Genomic DNA, 22,349 nt, shown 5'->3' on the forward strand with positions numbered 1-22,349 from the left:
TAAGAAATAACAACCCTTCAAAGTTTGCAATTTTTGCTCATGTTTGCGAAAATAAGCTTCACTTACGAATTTTTTTCTCGGAAACTATTGAACCGATTTAGCTAAATTCTTTTTTGTCTTATTCATAAAGGACTGATCTATTTTAAAATATTTTTTTTAATTCCGTCAATTTGTTATGAAATTTCGAAAAATTTTATAAAACCCCGCATTGAAAAAAACACGAAAAAAGAATTTGTTTAAATTTTTCGACATTTCATAACAAGTTGACGGAATTGTAAAAAATATTTTAAAATAGCCCAATCCTTCGTGAATAAAACAAAAAAGGATTTAGCTAAATCGGTTCAGTAGTTTCCGAGAAAAAAATTCGTAAGTGAAACCTATTTTCGCAAAAATTGCAAACTTGACCCATGAACATTCCTCATGTCACCCAATCTTACCAATCAGACTCCAAAAAAGCGACAAGTCTATATGAAAGAATTTCCCCAGAATTGCTCGACGAAGAGGTTATGTAACCTCACATAAAAAATTGCCAAACAATAGCCAAATTCAATCAAAGCATCGAAAATCCTGTGTAGCTCCATAAAAAGGGGACCAATCGACTATTGTTTACACAAACCACCCTGTCCGGTTTGAATATTCCGTCCAGGTTATATATATATATATATAGCATGCCTTTATTTTTCCAGCAACCTTTGGCCAGATGAAAAAAATGTAAAACCCTCCCCCCTTATACGTGGGCCGGTGTGTTGCAGGCTGCGAGTTTCCGGCGCAATGGAACGGCCACTGGTTTCAATCGGGGAATCAGGGGTTGGTGACAGTGAACGGATCCATGATGACCAGCAAGGGCCGCTGCATCGAGACCAAAGACGACAAGTTCCTCACTCATGACAAGTGAGTCTCGTTTGAATTGCAAGTGAGATATGTATATCGCCGTTCCCGTCGATATGAAACGATGCATGGATCGTATTTCATCCCTTTATCCGTGCTGCCCTGCCCCCAACCCCGCTTTCGAGTTTGAGCTTTTATTAATTAACTGCACCCTTCGATGCTTTCGACCCTCTGTGACAAAGCACCTCGGGGCTAGGCGTGCCGGCGAAAGGGGTGTACAAAACGTTTCCTAAAGGGGAGGGACCAAGTTTCGAGGAACGATTCTCCAGAGGGGCGCGTGTTCGTTGCTTGTAATGTTATGATGGATACTGATACCTCTTTAGCAGGGAATCTCAAATATTTTGGGGTGGGCCTGTCGTTTTTTAGGGGTTGTTTTTTATGTTTCGATTACTTTAGACATTCCGGGGATTGAAACGGTTTTTAAGGGATGTTTAACATTTTTTCGTAAATACTATATCATGACGCACTCAGGAACGTGATTCAGACGCTGCATAATTAAGGAGCTGAATGCATTTTAACCCTTTGCACTCGAAGATAATTTTACTGTTTGCAAACAGCAGCTTTAAAATACTAATTAAAATGTTGAGTGACTTCTTTTGAAGTTATTATTTCTCTACTAATAATTTCCACTATTGTCCATTTCACTATGTTTATACATCACATAAGCACTATTATAGAATTAATTAAATAATGCTTCTTTTAAATTATTGTATTAAATCTTTGCACTCGAAAATAATTTTACAGCAACTTTAAAATATTAATTAAAATTTTAAATGACTTCTTTTGAAGCTATTATTTCTCTACTAATAATTTCCACTATTGTCCATTTCACTATGCTTATACATCACGTAAGCACTATTATAGAATTAATTAAATAATGCATCTTTTAAATTATTGTATTAAATCTTTGCACTCGAAGATAATTTTACTGTTTGCAAACAGCAGCTTTAAAATATTAATTAAAATGTTAAATGACTTCTTTTGAAGTTATTATTTCTCTACTAATAATTTCCACTATTGTCTATTTCACTATGCTTATACATCACGTAAGCTCTATTATAGAATTAATTAAATAATGCTTCTTTTAAATTATTGTATTAAATCTTTGCACTCGAAGATAATTTTACTGTTTGCAAACAGCAACTTTAAAATACTAATTAAAATGTTAAGTGACTTCTTTTGAAGTTATTATTTCTCTACTAATAATTTCCACTATTGTCCATTTCACTATGTTTATACATCACGTAAGCACTATTATAGAATTAATTAAATAATACTTCTCTTAAATTATTGTATTAAATCTTTGCACTCGAAGATAATTTTACTGTTTGCAAACAGCAACTTTAAAATATTAATTAAAATTTTAAATGACTTCTTTTGAAGTTATTATTTCTCTACTAATAATTTCCACTATTGTCCATTTCACTATGCTTATACATCACGTAAGCACTATTATAGAATTAATTAAATAATGCTTCCTTTAAATTATTGTATTAAATCGAATGGCGCCTGAGAGGCGCCTCAAAGGGTTAACATTCCCCAGTTGTCTTCACGTTGTACAAATAATTAGCTAACAACGGTAACTGTAAAATTTGTACGTTAAAAGATTAATGGCTGTAACCGATTAGATCAATGACCGCAACTGATCAAATCTTTTTTGAATATTTCTCTTCACGCTTTTGTTTGTGGTTACATTAAGGTTAGAATTCGAGTGGATCATTAACCTTTAAATTGTACGAAATAGAGAATCGTCAGGAAATGAAACGTTTACGAGGAAAGAGATTTTGATGGAGGTCCTTAAAAAGGAATCAAACGAAATTATTTATCAGAATTTCGTTTATTTGTCAGCATTCATAAGACGCTGGTGAAATGAGAGCCGAGCAAAGTAGCGCAACGAACGATAAGAAACGACCAAGATGAGGATCCTTTATTCCGTTCCGTTTTATCGCTTGCTCTGTGAGATTCGTATATTCCTCGGTAGTGACCTTAATATCCACGCCGAAGAAGAATGGGAGGACGTTAGAAGATCATTTCGTGCGCTTTACGAAAATTCTATTTCGTCAGTATCGCCTTGCACGTTTTATAATGGATGACGTTCAGCGGACCAGATGAAATCATAAACGCTTGCAAAATGGACGTCTACCGTCGATGAACGTTCTCTTTAAATTACCTTCTACATTCAAACGTAGACAACATTATAAGATTTTCTCAATTAACAAATTTTTCCATTTAGAAATTTCATGAATTCGAAATTGACAAATTTTTGAAATTTGATACTCTGTGACTTGAAGACTACAAGTTTTACAACTTTTCAAATATTTAAATAATATTTATTTTAAATATTTAATGGACGGAAATATTTAGAGATAATAGAATGCGCTGATGAGTTCAAAAATTGAAGCTTAACGTGAAATCTGCTGCTTTGTACGATAAATCGGGGATTCAAAAGATCAGGTGGTATCTCTCGTTGAATCGGTAACAAACCCAATCGAATCTTGCTGATGCTACTTCGTCAGCTTGGCTCGACATCATTGACATGCAAATGAGAGAAGAAAATTGACGAGCGAGCGTGTAGAAACGAGCGGAGACAAAACGAAGAAGCGCAGCAGCAAAAGTTGAAGGAGGACAAGATAGCCGTGGCGTGGGTATCCTGGCAAAGTTGAGAGTTAAGTTTTAATTAATGTAATGGAGAGTAGCCCGTGATTAGCCTTCCAATCAGCGTGCTCCTCTTTTCGAGGATGCTGCCTGGCGTGAAGGTAAAAAGAACATTGCGAGAGGAATGTCCTTTCGCGAACCCGACTATCCAAACGATGGTGGAGCTGGTAAATGGGCCAATCGACGACATTGCCATTAAGATTCTTTGATTTGACGCAAAGTGATGAAAAAGGTTCGGACAAATGAAATTCAAGGGTTATTCAGCGTCGAGTGTTTGACAGCCTCGTCAGGGTAGCTTTTTTATTCTTGACCTTCAGCCTACCTTGAAGGACTCGGTATTTCTATTAAAACATGAAGACTCACTTAATTAATAGGTATGTCAAATTAAGTAACTCAATAGGTAATCCAAAATGTAAGATTACTTAGAATTACTTTTGCTCACTCGGGGTACCCTGAACCCTAGGGCTTCTATTAGTCACCTTTTGGCACTTTTGACAATTTTTCTAAGGGTTTTGGCACATTCTAAGAAAGTTTAGTTCTCTGACAAAAAGTCGTATCTAGCACGGTTTCGCCTGTGAGTGTTAGGGCAGGGGTTTTACAGTGTTTTGACTCGTTGAAGGCTCCTCGCTCTCAGCTCGCAGTTAGGCACTTTTCACAATTTTCCTAGGGGTTTTGACTCATTTCGAAAAAGTTTGATCTCTTGACAAAAAGTCGTATCTATCACGGTTTGGCTTGTGGGTGTTAGGGCAGGGGTTTTACAGTGTTTTGACTCGTTGAAGGCTCCTCGCTCTCAGCTCGCAGTTAGACACTTTTGACAATTTTCCTAGGGGTTTCGACTCATTTTGAAAAAGTTTGGTCTCTTGACAAAAAGTCGTATCTATCACGGTTTGGCCTGTGAGCGGTAGGGCAGGGGTTTTGTAGTAAGTTGACTCGCTTTTATTCACAGGGGATCCCTATCGTCCGGCAGCCATTTTTCGGCATTTTTGACAATTTTCCTACGGGTTTTGACCCATTCTAAGAAAGTTTGTTCCTCTGATAAAAACTCGTATCGAGCACGGTTTGGCCTGTGAGTGCTAGGGCAGGGGTTTGGTTATATTGTGACGCCTTCATCCTCTGGGGACTCACCGCTCTCTAGCCGCCTATCAGCTACCTTAGGGACTTCTGACAATTTTTCTAGGGGTTTTGACCCATTCTAAGAAAGTTTGTTCCTCTGATAAAAAGTCGTATCTAGCTCGGTTAGGCCTGTGAGTGCTAGGGCAGGGGTTTTGTAGTATTGTGACGCTTTCGTCCTCTGGGGACTCACCGCTCTCCCGCCGCCTATCAGCTATCTTAGAGACTTCTGACAATTTTTCTAGGGGTTTTGACCCATTCTAAGAAAGTTTCTTCCTCTGACAAAAAGTCGTATCTATCACGGTTTGGCCTGTACGTATATAGGCACGAGTGAGTGGTCGATATGGAATTTTATAGTATTTTGATGAGTATCTTCAAGAACTACGAAATATATATTTGTAGATAACTTTAAATACTCTACTATCTACCATTCCAAGTATTGTTGTATAAAAGAAAAGACAAAATGGAACGGGAGCTAAAATAAGTGTTTGATGTAAAGAATGGGAATACTCTTTTTGAAACATCCTGTATGCACAACGTGTACATAACGTGTACGAGGAAATGATTAGCTGGAAAGTGTCGTTTTTCCATCATCATTAACTTCCAGTCGGCTTGATTGTTTCTGATAGCGATACAGTGACGCTTTGGCGTCGGATGCGTAATACAGAGGATCCGAACGTCGATTAACGGTTATCGATAATCCATCGTAATGACGAGCGATTGAAGCATGGCGCTTCGTAATAATTGTTTATCGATTAAAAAGTACCCGTGGCCACTATGCTGGTATTTACGCAACGTTAGGTTCAATTTGTTTTCCGACCTTCAACCAGCACAAATCATTCGCGCCACCATTATATCACACATTCACCATTCTGTTGTCGAATCATCGTAATTTCATTCGTGTTTCCTTTTCATTTCTGCTTAAAATTTCTGAAGAGTATATCGATTTTTGAAAGTATAATTAAATACGTGTTTATTAACAGTTAGGTTGAATGTATAATGCACCGCACACTTTGTTCAACGATATTGCATCGGTATCAGATTTTAATACTGGCGAAAGTTTCGGGAACTCGACGATTTGTTACGTTGCTCGATAATTGATTGTGCCCGGGCTGCGAGTTAATTAGAATTCGCTCAGAATCGAAGCGGGAATGTTTAGAAAATTCAACGCGAACGGGAACTGCGGGAAATTCCGACAAGCAATTTTGCAGCTTAATTTTAATCGTAATGAAGTTTCTCCGTAAGCATGGCTCTAAGTTGAATCGAGATAAGCAACTTTGATTCTGTTTTTAACTATGCAGAGAATTTCCGAACGAATCGATAATGCCGCCTCAATTAAAACGTTGGAAGTGGAATTTGTGCACGTACAAATATTATTTATTTTCATTGTACTTATATCTTTGTTTATGACATTGATGTAAATATTCGAAGAATTTTCTCAAACTGCAGACTACAAGAATTTTAGTAACATTTATAAAGTAGGACTATAGAGATACTAAGACCCATACGAATTTGTGCGATCAGAGAGGTCTGATGAATCAGGTGAAGCTCCAGAAAGCATGCTGTGTGAGGAACGTTAGGACATTGAAGACTATAGGGACTTTAGGGAACCTGGAAGTCCTAATGATTTTACAGGTCACAAGTATTGTAGGGATTCTATAAATCTAAGAATCTGAAGGACTATAGGTATCATAGGAGTCATGGAGCAACCATAGGAGCCTAGAGATCATAAGAGTGGCAGAGACAGTAGGAACTTTGGAAACCATAGGGACTTTAGAGGCTATAGGAAGCTTGTCATAGGGACCTTAGGAAGCTTGCAGACCATAAGGAACTTGGCAACCATAAGGCCTTACAAGGGCATAAAGATCTTAGAGGAGCCTTAGAGACCACCAGGTCCTTGGAGTCCACATGGACCTTAGGGATTATGTGGACCTTAGAGGCCATGTGAACATTGGAGACTATAGAAACCTTGAAGACTATAGGAATGTTAGACACCATCAGGTTCTTAGAGACCATAGGATGCTTAGAGGCTACAGGGACTTTAGAGGCTACCAGGTCCTTAGAGACTATATGGACCTTAGGGACTATGTGGACCTTAGAGACTATGCGGAGCTTAGAGACTATAGGAACCTTGAGGACTATAGGAACGTTAGAAACCATCAGATCCTTAGAGACCATAGGAGCCTTGGAGGCTATAGAAGCCTTAGAGGCCATATGGTCCTTAGGGGCTATCAGTTCCTTAGGGACCATGTGGTCCTTGGTGACCTTATGGACCTTAGAGACCATGTAGACTTTAGAGAATATAGGAACCTTGAGGACTATAGGAACGTTAGAAACCATCAGGTCCTTAGAGACCATAGGGGCCTTAGAGAGCACAAGGTCTCTAGAGACCATATGGATCTTGCAGACCGTATGGACCTTAAAGACTATAGGAACCTTCAAGACTATAAGAACCTTGAAGGCTATAGAAACCTTAGAAATCATTACGTCCTTAACAACCATCAGGTCCTTAGACAGCGCAGGGACCATACACTACACAGAGTCCTAAAGAACCCCAAAAATCTCAGGTCCCACAAATATCCCCAAACCACATATACCACAATAATCCCACAAATTCCAGGCATCATAGCTCCAACAAAAATCCTACAGTCCACAAAGGACCCCAGTAAAAAGCCCAAACATCATACACATAAAATTCAAAAATCCAACGAAGCACCTTCGATTCGAATACCCAAATAATTATCCACGTCCCGTATCGTAAAACAACCAGCTACAATTATTTTCCACAAATAAATGTTAGACCCGGTACGATTGTGTACATTGTTTGTCGGTGTAATTTGCCACCGGATAATCTGCATATGTAATCATTTACAAACATGTTGATTACAATTGTGGTACATCCGGTGAATTCTAAAACAGAATGAAATACAGTAAAGCAGAGAATTGTACGTCGAAATCAATTGACGGTTCGAGGGGAAGGGTATGGTTCGATGTATCTCAAACGCAGCCTCGAAAGCTCTAGCCACGATACGATGGGTACTATGTACCGACACCCCATAGGTAGATATCGATTATCCCGTAGCGTCGTTAACGAGGCGTCGCGATGCTCAGGTGCCGAGATTACGTTACACTTTAGCCCGGACTCTAACTGCAAGCCGGTGTCGTATAATCGAATGGACATGGTTGTTGGGAATGGATTTCTTCTCAATTAACTTGATGGATCCTAATGAAATTTGTCAATTGGAAGTTGTATTTCGTTGTCAAAAAAATACACGGACGTGCAAAACCGAGATACACACGGGTCGAATAAACAGTAACTCGCGTGATAACTGTTAAAAAGATAAAGGTAAATGGTTTGTGCAGTTTTTCACGGATTCGATCTCTAAAAACCATTATTGCGGTCCACAAAATACTATAAAAGTCTGTAAACGTATCGATTTCGTTCAGCATTACAATAAACAATGGGGAGGATCGAAATCAGCAATTTTCGAATTTATGCCACGCTCGCTTTCCCATCACGTCGATAAATCATGATGTGCACATTTCGCGCCGTTAATCATTTATTCGCAGGACGACAAACATTTTGCATCATTTCTCTGTGTTATTTTTTTCAATATTTCTGACGTAACGTTCTGTTAGACGGAGGTCGATTTATGAACAAGATGCGAGTTATTATTATTTTTACCTAACTTAACCTATTTTTAGGTTAGTTCAAAGTTTAATAGTGTCATTTTATTTAATATTTTCAGTTAAAATTTTTGTAACGCAACAATAACTATAACTGTATGAAAGTGGCAATATAACGAGAGTACAACTGCAATTTGGGTAAGCGTAATATACATTGTATACAAATTTATTTTCAGGTCAGTTCATATAAAGTTTAATAATATTATTTTATTCAATGTTTTCATGCAATATTTTTAATTAAAATTTCTCTATAAAAGTGGCAATATAACAAGAGTACAGTCGCAATTTGGGTAAACGTAATATACAAACATTATATGCAAATTTATTTTTAGATCAGTTCATACAAAGTTTAATAATATTATTTTATTCAATGTTTTCATGGAATATTTTTAATTAATATTTCTCTATAAAAGTGGCAATATAACAAGAGTACAGTAGCAATTTGGGTAAACGTAATATACAAACATTATATGCAAATTTATTTTTAGATCAGTTCATATAAAGTTTAATAATATTATTTTATTCAATGTTTCCATAGAATATTTTTAATAAAACTGGCAATATAACGAGAGTATTATATTTTCAATTTGTGCAAACGTATTTAATATACAAACACTGTTAACTATATTTTTTGTCCATATTTTCGATGTCTACAAAAATTGTGTAAGAACTTTTGAAACGTCCTGTAGAAAACATAAAAATTCTAAACAGAAATTCCCCTAGCAATTACCCCAACTACTAAAATGTAACTCTGTGAGCTTCTCAAACCATGAAACTTCTCTAGTATGTTCAATATTTTGTTCACAACAATAACAACCAATATTATGAACAATACAAAAGTGGCAATATAACGAGAGTATTATATTTGAACTTCGTGCAAAGGTATTCAATATACAAACACTGTAAATTATATTTTCTGCCCACATATTTGATGTCTATAAAAATTGTGTAGCACTTTTGAAACGTCCTGTAGAGAACATAAAAATTCTAAACAAAAATTTCCCTAGTAATTACCCCAGCGACTGTAACTCCACAGATTCTCGAACCGCGAAACTTCAACCCTCAATTTTCCGTCACATTCTCAATTTTCACTTGATGAGAAGTTCATTATAACAAAAACAGGAGGTTTCCAATGTTTCCTAATAAAAGGCGGGCCACAGGAGACCCGAAGCGTAGGAACGGGTTATAGGCTCGAACGAAGCCAGGAATATAGAGTTGGTTTCAAAAAAAGAGAGATAAAAAAAGAGTTATATTGCCTTTGCGTTCGCGATGAGGCCACGCGACGCCGGCATATGAATAATATCCTGTCGGCCAGCCGGGAATTTCCTCTCGCCTTTTCCTACGCGATCGTCCTCGTCGACAGAGAGGATCCGCTGATTGGATTCGAATTGAAGGGAAAGTTTATCTGTCCGTCGACGCGCGTTACTTCCGGGTATCATTTCGGCTTCCAACCGGAAATGGTAATGACGTCTCACATTCTACTCGGTGATGGATATAGTTTATTATCGAATTCTCAGCTCCATGAGATTCTGCTTCAGATATTCCCCTGTATCGCTAAAGCATTTTCTATTTGTTAGAAAATTCGGAGATGGATACTTTTGGAGTTATACGAAATAGGAAATGTGATGGAAGTTATTTTTATTGAAAATTAAGGGTAGAAATATTGCACGATGTTAAAGAAAAATTTGGTTTATACATCTATTTTGAGACGCCCTATATAATAGTTGTGTTAGCCAAATTCCTCATAAGAGGAAAATGTCCTTCCTCATAAAAAGAAGACAACAAAAAAAGAAGTCCTATAGTCCTAGTGTAGATCCGAGGTGCGTCCCAAGACACGCCCTAACCCTCTAAAACCGAAAGTCTCCCACATAATTGCCAAAAGCAACGCAAGACGTTTCCGCTCGAACTCGCGCAGTCGATCGGTTTACCGTCGGTGTCTGTCGACGATGAACAATGGAGACGAGGCGAACGGATCCGCATAACTGAGAACGCCTGCTACGGAGAGGATCCATCGTGAAAGATGGAATTCGAGGCGTTGGCGCGCTGCAGCCACAAAAGAGAAGCGGAAGAACAGACGCGGAGCTATTTACCAGCATCGTCGCGAGCCGTCGTCTAGCCGGCAAGAAAGCGGCAAGTTATAGATGCTCGCGGGTAGAAAGGCCAGATAAGAAACGAACGGTGAAATATATAGAGTAACGACCGACGTTTCCACGCCGAAAAGAATCCCTTTCTTTTTTACCGGATTCTTTCGTCGATGATTCATCGGCCGCCATTTTCTTCTTGTTTACACGCGGTTTTATATTCGTTCGGTGTCTACTGGCAATTAGCGACACCTGAGATTTATCAGTGACGCCGCTTGCCTGTTACCGGTCGATCATGATTTGTTAGGTCGTTGCAGCGGTTCTATCGACTATTAATTAGGCTTGATTGCTAATTAGCGAGACTGGTGCTTTATTTTGACCTGTCTAGTTATCGGTTTTGCTAATTGTACGGCTGGCGCAGAATGCTACGGCGTTTGGTCGTTTAACGATGGATCATTGTCCGTTTTATCATAATTCCCCTCAAATTTAATACTCCTTTACTATCTTTTCATTATTTATTTACTGACATTTAAGTTCGTTCAAATTTGTTCAATTTTAGTTGAAAGTTAATTTATAAAGAAACTTTAGAAGTCTCATCTTTTGACGTTCTTCAAAATGTTGTAAATATTTTGTAGAATTCTGTCATACATTAATTCAGTAAATTAAAGTATAATTTAATTGAGAAAATTTCTCGAACGATTATTCAGAAAATGCATTCGCAAATTTCGAGGTTAATTTTAGCGATTGGTTCGTGTACGTAAATGCAGCGAAACACAGTCGACGAAGATTAACCTCGGTACGAGAAAATCGAACATAACCTCCAGTCGGCCATGTTGAATAGACGGCGATTAAACAGCAGGCGAGAAATCCGCGGTAAGCAGCTGAAAGTTTCAACCAGCGGGTCACGACCTTAATTTCTTCCCTTGTAGCCTGGCCGCTTCTTCTTTGTCCGCTTTTGAGCCACGAAAATGGCCGCCGTGCGTCGTTGCGGGAAACGAGCGGCATGAATAAATAAAAGATGGCCGGCGAGAGAATGAGTCGGGAAAAGAGGGCGGAAAACCGAGGCTACCTCGAGTTAGGCTGAGAGAACTTATCTAATCAATCAAACTAACTGATCAAGGTTTTATTGATCGTGGTAATCCATCAGGATATTGAACTGATAGCAACGTTTCTGATACCTGGTTTCGTTAATTATTTTTTGCGAATTATATTTTTTCTCGTTTTTCTTGGTTTGGTGTTTGTAGATAGGGTTATACTTTTGCACATGGAGTATTTTATTTTCTAACGAAATTGGTTAGGTTAGATAGTTAGGTTAGGTTAAAATAATTTTGACTTACTGACAAACTAGTCTTGGTTAGGTTAGAAATAATTTAGTTATTGCACCATTCAATTTTATATTAAAATAATTTTTACTTTCTGAGAAACTAACCTTGGTCAGGTTCAAAATATTTCAATTATTATATCACAGTATACTTGCAAGTTTTATTCTCGTTACTTTCTTCCTTTAAGATTATTGTCTACAGTATTTAAATTTCACTAATTTTTGGTTAGGTCTCTCCAGTAAACTTGATCATACTAAATTGCTATTACTCCAGTTATCTTTTGATGAACAACATTTAAAAAATATCAATAATTATAATTTCAATTTGAACGTCTATCCCAAAATTTTTGAGGTTATATTTTCATACATATTCAACATCTCCCAACACAACTTTCGAAGACAATAGCTTGTTAAAATCATCTTCCAGTATTTTAATCTACACAGAGCGACGTTTGTCTTCCAGTCCAATTAATTTGAAATGCATAAACAAAAGGACACCCAAAAGGCATCGTCTAAGAACATGAAGGAGTCCTTGCAGTAGTGCCAACCTCCTTGATCGAAAAACATCAAAGGGTGCTGGCTCGATCTACGTTTTAATCGTCTCGTTCTAGAACAAAGGATTAAAAGGATGTGCAAATTGTCGGAGCACTGCTAAATAATTGCCATAAGATTGGGTCTGGAGAATTGTTTTCTGAATGACGTCTTTAGTGACATTGTCATCTAGGTTATTTTTAATTAAGATGTTGTCTTATGCATTAAAAATAATCACAAAGAATAATCATTCTCTTTTATTATTTTTGATAAGGTTTTTTACAGATGAAGTTAGGGTTGCCTGTTGTAAAATAGATGAGGTTAGGATACGTTATTTAGGTTAGTTTGTGATTAGGTTAGAAATTTATATTTTGCAGAAAATGATTACTTATGACAAAGCATGATATTCCTTTTTATAATTGTTAACATGGTTTTTATTGACAGATGAAGTTAGGGTTTGCTGATATTTGAGGTTAGGTCTGCTATACAGCATTTGAGGTTACTATCTTCTGCTATACATCACTTAGGTTAGTTTGTAATTAGGTCAGAAATTGATATTTTGCAGAAAATGATTACTTATGACAAAGCATGATATTCCTTTTTATAATTGTTAACATGGTTTTTATTGACAGATGAAGTTAGGGTTTGCTGATATTTGAGGTTAGGTCTGCTATACAGCATTTGAGGTTACTATCTTCTGCTATACATCACTTAGGTTACGAGTGTCTTGCAAAAAATCATTGCTAATCCTCAAACAAAAAATATACAGCAGTTTAATTTTTCATAAGTGAAAATACTTTGTATTTCAATTTTAATATTTGGAAGTGAAAATAGGGTTAAGAGTCCGCCATCAATTTTAGATTAGATCGGGTTATTAAAGGCGATTGTTTAAAGCTTAATCACGTTTGTTTCAATTTTCGTTTCCACGATTAAAAGAGGACATTTATTGGTGGCTCACGTGTTTCGTTTCGCAAGCACCACTCCACCGGTCTCCGATCCAATTAACGATGAAACTGATTCCATTCTCGAAAGTGTCCCCGATCCTCGAAATTGTAATTTCGTTTCGTTCGGCCTCGATCTGAGACTTGCCGTGGCAATATTTCACGCGTTTCGATTATTCGAATTACGCGCGCTAAAAAGCGTCCGTGACGTCCGCCCCGTCGAAACGCTATTAAACGTCGTCGCAATTAAAAGTTAATGAGCATCGTTTTTCCCGTTGTACAATGTAAATTACGTTAATCAATACCTTCCGTTCGCATGATACACGGATTCTCGAAATTGATTCGTCTCGTTTATTTCTGCCTCTGCAATCGTTTAATTTTCACGCCCTTGTAACCTGTACGCGTTATTTAAAACTCTTCCTTTTTCGTATTTACTCTTTCGATTCGCACTTTCGATGCTGATTCATTTGCTACGAGTTTTATTTCACGGGAAAAAGTTAGGTTAGGACATACAATTTTTTAACACTGTTTATGCAAGTGGCAAACACAAGTTTAGGTTAGAATTCAGAGAAATTTTATTTATTTCAAATTTGTATTGAAAATAGGTTAGTTACAAGAACATTTGTAATTTGATGAACTTGTGGGTCAAAGTTGGGTTAGGGTTCCATAGAATTTCTAATAAGTTATTGAACTGTAAATGGAAATTACAGACACAAGCTTAGGTTAGAATTCAGAGAAATTTTATTTATTTCAAACTTGTATTTAAAGTCAGGTTAGAATGTAACAAAATTTTGAATTTGATAAACTTGGAAGAAATTTAGGTTAAAATTCCACAGAATTTTCAACGAACTCTATAAATGATTTTAGGTTAGAATTCACAATAATTGTAATTACACAAAATGGCGTATATTTAAAGTCAGGTTAGGATGCCAGAAAGTTTTGAATTTAATGAAATTGTAAGAAAATTAAATTAGAATTCCATAGAATTTTCAACGAACTCTATAAATGATTTTAGGTTAGAATTCACACTAATTGTTATTACACAAAATGACGTAAATTTAAAGTCAAATTAGGATACAAAAATTTATTGAATTTAGTGAACTTGAAAGAAAGTCAAGTTAGAATTCCATAAAATTTTTAAGGAGTTCTATAAATAATGTTAGGTTAGAATTCACAGTAACTGTATTTATATAAAATGGCGTATATTTGAAGTCAAATTAGCATGCAAAAATTTATTGAATTTAGTGAACTTGAAAGAAAGTCAGGTTAGAATTCCATAGAATTTTCAACGAGGTCTATAAATGATTTTAGGTTAGAATTCACAGTAATTGTATTTACACAAAATGGCGTAAATTTAAAGTTAAATTAGCATGCAAAAATTTATTGAATTTAGTGAACTTGAAAGAAAGTTAGGTTAGAATTCCATACAATTTTTAAGGAGTTCTATAAATGATGTTAGGTTAGAATTCACAATAACTGTATTTATACAAAATGGCGTATATTTGAAGTCAAATTAGCATGCAAAAATTTATTGAATTTAGTGAACTTGAAAGAAAGTCAGGTTAGAATTCCATAAAATTTTTAAGGAGTTCTCTAAATGATGTTAGGTTAGAATTCACACAATTCTATTTATACAAAATGGCGTATATTTAAAGTAACTTTAGTTCCAAGGAAATTTTGAAAGTAAGGTTAGAATTTCTAGCAGAATTTCCTCCAACCCCGTTTAATATCTGTCGCCCACACCATATCCTAACACAGTTCGTACTTTATGCAAGTTTAAATAGGCCAAGCATAATCGTTCGTTCTCGGTTTACAGATTTATTTCAATTTCTTCGGAACATCGGGTTGTTTTACTCGGAAAATAATCGTTTGTAATGGTGGACGTAACAGGGGAAATAATTCCTCGAACTTTAGCCCTCTCGGCGTTTTTCCACGCGCCGATGATGGACCCACTGCGAGCAGAAAACTACCTGTAATTACCCTCACCCCCTCTGGGCACATTTTTCTACGGTGGAACAGCAATATCTCTTCGGAAGAAGAAACTCGCTAGCAGGCAATAAATGCGATCGTTAAATCGTTGAATTGATGGAATGAAATATACTCGGCTATTTACGTTTTTATTCCTTGTCGTTCAGTGAAATACTACCCCGGATTTGGATAATTTGAAGATTAGCATTCGGTGAATTTAAGTGCAATAGTAACTTTGAATGTATGGGCTAAAAATTAATTAGTCAAAGCAGGACAATTCAATGTTATATCACGCTGTTCTAACGCAATTTCAACAGCGTATGCACGGTCACGATCACCCCTGTCCGAATCGTTTCTACCCCGAGTACACACGGATCGTTTAAGGGCGGAGTCGTGTGTACACATTGGTACGCTTTATTTTTCGAATTCCGGGAAAAGGGTTGGGTTTTAATCTCTCAGGCACTATAGTGCCTTTCGTGGACGCCTCACGGTCCACTATGTCAAAGGTTACATAACGCAATATTGCCTCTACTCACTCATTTCAATAATCTTCATATGTTTTCCACATATTAGTGTGGAATTATATGTGCCTTCATATGCCCATCATATGAGTACCCCACTGCATAATTACATAACGCAATATTGGCTCTACTCACTCATTTCAATGATCTTCATATGTTTTCCACATATTGGTGTGGAATTATATGTACCTTCATATGTCCACCATATGAGTACACCATTGCATAATCACATAACGCCATATTGGCTCTACTCACTCATTTCAATGATCTTCATATGTTGTCCACATATTGGTGTGGAATTACATGTACCTTCATATGTCCGCCATATAAGTACCCCATTGCATAATTACATAACGCAATATTGGCTCTACTCACTCATTTCAATGATCTTCATATGTTTTCCACATATTAGTGTGGAATTACATGTACCTTCATATGTCCACCATATGAGTACACCATTGCATAATTCGAACTCCGCCAAGAGAGGCAGTCAGAACCCTGCCAGTTTAGAACCTTGCCAGTTCACCCTAAGTGGTTATTTTTGTACGTCCGAATAACAGTACCATTTATGAACAGTAGAGTGCGCAAACATTTTCTCAAGCGACATCGCAATTAACATGCCGTCAGCAGTATCTATTAACATTCCCTCGATTCCGTGACACCGAACGCCGCCATAAATCCAACACCGTCCCTTCAAACATTCGCACCCCGCTAAACAGTTCCACTATAGCCAAGAATCTTGTCTTCAGAAGTCCAAACATACCTAAACTCAAATATCTCAAGCGATCGTATCAAAAGCACGCAAAAGGATCACCGCATCAAAGACACGAATTCCCGAATTGTCGGTGGCTGATTCTGACCCAAAGGATCAAGAGAAGATCACGATTCAGAGATCAAGAGAAAGAAGCCAGGCAGGGCTTTAACGAGGTAGAAGGGGTCTAGTGGGTCGCGTGCATTGTTGGTTTTCCCCGGTGGTGTTTGCAGTGGCGCAAGCATTGTTGCGACCACCCCTGACCCCACCCTTTCATCCGCACACACGTCCGGTATACCCGTGGGAGCGACGCACACGGCAGGGCATCTCATATTAGCCGCTTAATTGTCTCTATTTGTCGAGGCCCACCATCCGACCATTCGCCATTCAGGACGGCCATACCGTTGCCGCTGCGACCTCGGGTGAGAAGCTCATCGGAGGTGGTCATGTGGACCGTTAACGCTATCGGATGTATTGCCGTTATCGCTGTTTGGCATAATACATATTTTTCGATTCTGGAACGAGCTTTCTCTTATTGCAACCATTTATGGTATCGTTAGTGGTCAGGAGTCTATGGGGGCGTGTGGCTCGTTAAGGTTGACTTGAGAAGCAAAATTCTCAAATTTTTAAGTTTCCAAATCAATGAAATTTAAAATATTTTCAAGGGATTCTCAAGTGTTCAAATTTCGAATATTTTGAATTTCTTCCAAAATCCAACTTTTTTACAAATTCCCTATAGCACGAATTCCCTAGGTTTGCAGTTCCCCAGATTACGAATTACCAAGATTTCCAAGACTCTCAATTTCCCGTATCACGAATTCTCTAGAATCACTACCTCTCATATCACGAATTCCCTAGATTCCCAATTTCTCATATCACGAATTCCCTAGATTTCCAATTACGTATATTACAAATTCCCTTGATTTCCAATTCCCCACACCAGGGATTCCCCAGATTCCCAATTTCCCATGTCAAGAAATCCCTAGATTCCCAATTCCCTATATAACAAATTGCTTAGATTTCCAGTTCCCCACACCACGAATTCCCCAGATTCCCAATTTCCCATGTCAAGAAATCCCTAAATTCCCAATTCCCTATATAACAAATTCCCTTGATTTCCAATTCCCCACACCAGGGATTCCCCAGATTCCCAATTTCCCATGTCAAGAAATCCCTAGATTCCCAATTCCTCTTTTCACAAATTCCCTATATTCTTCATCTCGCATATATATGTATACATATGTGTATTATAACATTGAGTTATAGTGCAATGACTTGTTTGACCATATGTCCACATGTGTCACTGAATTCTACCTTACTGTGTTGTTTGACCATATGAACATTTTCTGAACACACATATGTATACACATATGTGTATTATAACATTGAGTTATAGTTCAATAACTTGTCTAACCACATGTCCATATGTGTCACTGAATTCTAGCTTACTGTGTTGTTTGACCGTATGAATATTGTCTGAACACACATATGTGTATTATACATATGTCCACACACGTGAATTCTACCCATATTCCAAATTCCTTATATCACAAATTTTCTATGGTCCAAATTCCCCATATCATAAATCCCCTATATCCCCATTTTTCCCACCTCGCGAACTCTTCACACCCTCAATATCTCCCACCCCTAATTCCCCACATTCCAAATTCCATATATTCCAAATTCGCTACATCCCAATTTTCCACCCCCTCAAATAGCCAATTCCCCAAATTGACATTCTTCAATCCCTCCCCTCGAGAAACGCACCCCGTCTTCAGATATTCGAAATCTTCATCCTCATTTCCATCAAAGTCTTCACACTTTTTCAGCGTGTTTTCTTCCGGCAATTTCCATTGGTTACATTTGAAAAAAAAAAAGAAATTCCATTTCAACGAATTCAGGCAGTTGGCGAAGCGGTTCCTCTTTCACGTCGCCTAGGCGCATTCACCGGTCGCCATTGACGTGTTCGAAATTCCGAGCGCGTTGAAAATTGCTCGCGAAAACGCGCGCGGTCGCATTCACCGGCGACTTTTCTTTTCGAAACGGTAACCGCGTTACCGGCAATACTTCCGGCCCGACTCACCTATTCGATTATCGATTTCCTCCCATTTTTCTTCCACTTTTTTTTTCTTTCTTTTAAGCGACGCACACGCTCGATCGTAATTCGTTTACGCGGCAGAACATTCAGTCGCTTCGCGGGAATTTTCCAAAGCGGAAGAGTCCTTCTTTCCGCGCGGCAGAAGAAGGAAAGGAGAAAAAAGAGGATCAGAGCGAAGGAAAACGGTTCGGGTACTTTAATGGAGAACGTTCGAACATGGCGGGCGGAAAATAAGCAGCGTGGATATCCTTGCGGTAGCGTTGGATGCTTTTGCATTGAAGCCCTTTTTGCTCGTTTTACGCTCGTTCCAGCTCGAGGAGAAGCCCTCGTGAGGATCGACACTGAGCGATGCGAAAACTCGCGCTTGTAAAGGTGAACGTTTCTCACTGGAAATCCCCCAGTATTCTTCAATTTTTCGACCTCCGGACGGCTCGGTGCTCCTTTAATTCCTTGAATACTTTTGAGCGTTTGCGGTGGGTCAAAAGGTTAAAAGGTTAGGAATTCGCTATAGAGTTACTCGAACAAATTGCTTGTAACTGCGTTCCGTTATAGTAGTTTAAAACTTTGACATATCTTCTGTGCCTCTGCGTGGAGAAATTTATGCTCGTACTGTACTTCTGACATTCGGTGAAATTCAGTAGTATCAGTATGTAGTCAGGCATATTCCGATAGAATTCGGCAACGTATGAGCACGTATACCGAGGTAGAATTTGATAACGTGTGTTCACGTATCGATACCTTCAAGTAGAATTCACTGATATGTAAACGTATTGTTAGACAATGCAGTGATACGACTCTGTGATATATGTGTCTATGGTCGGATGACATATTGAACTACAATTCAATTATAATTTGTGTGTTCAGATAATATTCATATGGTCAGACAATGCTGTAAGGTAGAATTCACGTGTGTGGACATGTGGTTGTACAAGTCACTGAACTAAAACTCAATGTTTTAATACACGTATGTGTATAGATATGTGTGTTCAGACAATATTCATATGATCAAACAACACATTAAGCTAGAATTCAATGACACATGTGGACATATGGTCAGACAAGTTATTGAACTATAACTCAATGCTATAATACACATATGTGTGTTCAGACAATATTCATATGGTCAAACAACACAGTAAGGTAGAATTCAGTGACACATGTGGACATGTGGTCAGACAAGTTATTGAACTATAACTCAATGTTATAATACACATATGTGCATAGATATGTGTGTTCAGACAATATTCATATGATCAAACAACACATTAAGCTAGAATTCAGTGACACATATGGACATGTGGTTAGACAAGTTATTGAACTATAACTCAATGTTATAATACACATATGTGTATACATATGTGTGTTCAGACAATATTCATATGATCAGAGAACACGTTAAGCTAGAATTCAGTGACACATGTGGACATGTGGTCAGACAAGTTATTGAACTATAACTCAATGTTATAATACACATATGTGTGTTCAGACAATATTCATATGGTGAAACAACACAGTAAGGTAGAATTTAGTGACGCATATGGACATGTGGTCAGACAAGTTATTGAACTATAACTCAATGTTATAATCCAGACATGTATGTTAATATGTATGTGGTCCGAACAGTAACAAAAGTCAGTGATATATGTCATATGATCAATACAGTAAAAATTCAGTGATATGCGTAAACGTATGATCAGACATACTATACTTCGGCTATAATGTACATTCAATATTTATATCCTAAAAAAACGTAAGATAGAATTCAGTGATATAAGTGGAAGTTCACTAGAATTCAGTAGTATAACCCTCCATATAGTGAACGTAATGCGCTATAATTCAGTAGTATAAGTCGACGTATGGTATCGTAAAACGCTGAGGCAGAATCTAGCGGTAAAAGGTAGCGTACCAAAACAGTGACGTAGCATCCAGTGCCATTGTGGATTCATCCCGCACTGATGTAAGTCCATACATGACCTCGAATTTAATAGTACAAGCTACCTCGATTCAAAGTCTTTCGAAATCTCGGGAACGCAGAAAATTCGTCTTAACAATGAAATCTCGAGGGGAACATGCGGTGATATTCGCTGTTCGTTAGAAAAGTTCCGCTACACAGAATCTGTCCAACTTTCAGGGACGTTGAAACGTTTAAAGGCAGTTGTACGAAAGAAAATATTCAATTTCAAGTCTTTGCAGGATTTCATTATCGGACCGGGAGAAAATATCAAAGGTATTCTTCCTCGGTACCTTTGAGTATCCGAGCTGTCGGAATGAAGCCTGAACTCTTTCCAGCGAAAAGTGAAACTCTAAACTTCCTGTACCGGAAATCCCCTGACCCCCGTCGAAACATCCTTGATCTAATTTGCGTCGTCTCTTTTTTCCAGAGCGTCGCTAATTGAAACTGATAGCTTTCGGTTTTAGAGTCGTTATTGAGAGCGTAACTGATACCTTAATTATAGGTGATATCGCGTGATCTGCAATTATGCCGTATAGTATTTTCTGCAGGTTGAAAAAGTGGGTAGTGTCTGAAGAAATAAGGTGGAAATGACGAGGGTGTAAAATGGAAGCGAAGTTGTCACTAAATAATTCTTCATATTCTTCTGGAAGCAAGGTTATTACATTTCCCGTGGAGTGCTTCGATAAAAAGCCAAAATAAAAAGTAAATTTTGTTAAGATTCCTCCGCTCGAACAGAAGCACCGCGAACTTCATTAAACGAGTTTAATTCTTAATAAAGAATAATTCATTCACGGAGGAATCGATGAATTAAAAGGGACGGCCAGGACATTCGTCATAATTATTTCTCCGGTTCGTTTCGAGCTTTCGCTCAGCTTCCTTCATCAATTTGTCAGTCAACCTTTAATTTCTTCATTTTCCCTCCTTTTGTTTTTTGCCTCTTTTCTCGTTTCCTGGGAAAACAGAGGACGTCGGCGAAGAAAATCTCGTAACCTGCAAAGGCGAAAGAAAATCGGATATCACGTTTCTCTTTCGTCCCGCGCGGACAGCTTTTCAAAATGGACGCCTGAAAGCACCCTGAAGGGACACCTTTTAATTCAGCAACACTCGTGATACTCGATTACAGCAGCCAACAGCCGGCTGGCATCCAGATTAAACGAGTTTAATCCGTGTTGTTTGTTCCGCCATGAAAGACGATAGTGATAAGACGCTTTGGTAGAAAATCGGATCATATTTTTGAGAAAGTATTAAGCTCGTTGTGGATGAAGGGACTGATTCGTTTACGGAATCTTCTATGCTTAGAACTTTGTTTAAAAATACGGTTCGACCGACTTCAAACGGGGTCATTATGCTTTGTGTTCATTATATTAAATAGTTCAGTTACTTTTCATCGAAGGAAAAGTTATATGTATTTAAACATACTCATATGTGACATCGTATGTGGAGCAGTTAGGGTTCAGAGCTAAACTGACTGTAATGAAACTGACATAAGAGTTTATGTACAGGATCATACTGGGTCGTAAATGTCCAATTAAGGTCCCAGTATACAGAGATAAACATAAGTGGTTGCAGTACATATGTGCAAGATAATCATACGAGTAGATCTGATGTCCATATGTGTTACAATCTTCACATGGTTCACTCTCCATGAATTGACATATGAAGAAACTAATATTAATAAATTTTTGACATTGCATATGTGCAAGATAATCATATGAGTAGTGATATCCATACATGTTACAATCATCACATGGTCCACTGTCCATGAATTGACATATGAAGAAAATAATATTAATAAATTTTTGACATTGCATATGTGCAAGATAATCATATGAGTAGTGATGTC

The 22,349-nt window shown here is 37.7% G+C and overlaps 1 protein-coding gene across 5 annotated transcripts in view; it reads left to right on the top strand.

The window, feature by feature from the left end:
• LOC100884026 (uncharacterized) overlaps positions 1-22,349 on the top strand; it is a 392,036-nt gene that overhangs the window by 304,478 nt on the left and 65,209 nt on the right. For 4 of the 5 annotated variants that reach the window (XM_012283875.2, XM_076541524.1, XM_076541525.1 and 1 more), the window contains one exon: positions 753-891. In XM_012283875.2, coding sequence (XP_012139265.1) covers positions 753-891 — 139 coding nt within the window. Of the gene's footprint in view, positions 1-686; positions 892-22,349 lie in introns of all 5 variants that reach the window. The other variant, XM_012283879.2, reaches the window with a different exon arrangement.

This window comes from Megachile rotundata, chromosome 16, assembly GCF_050947335.1.
Source record: "Megachile rotundata isolate GNS110a chromosome 16, iyMegRotu1, whole genome shotgun sequence".
NCBI classification, from domain to species: Eukaryota; Metazoa; Arthropoda; class Insecta; order Hymenoptera; family Megachilidae; genus Megachile; species Megachile rotundata.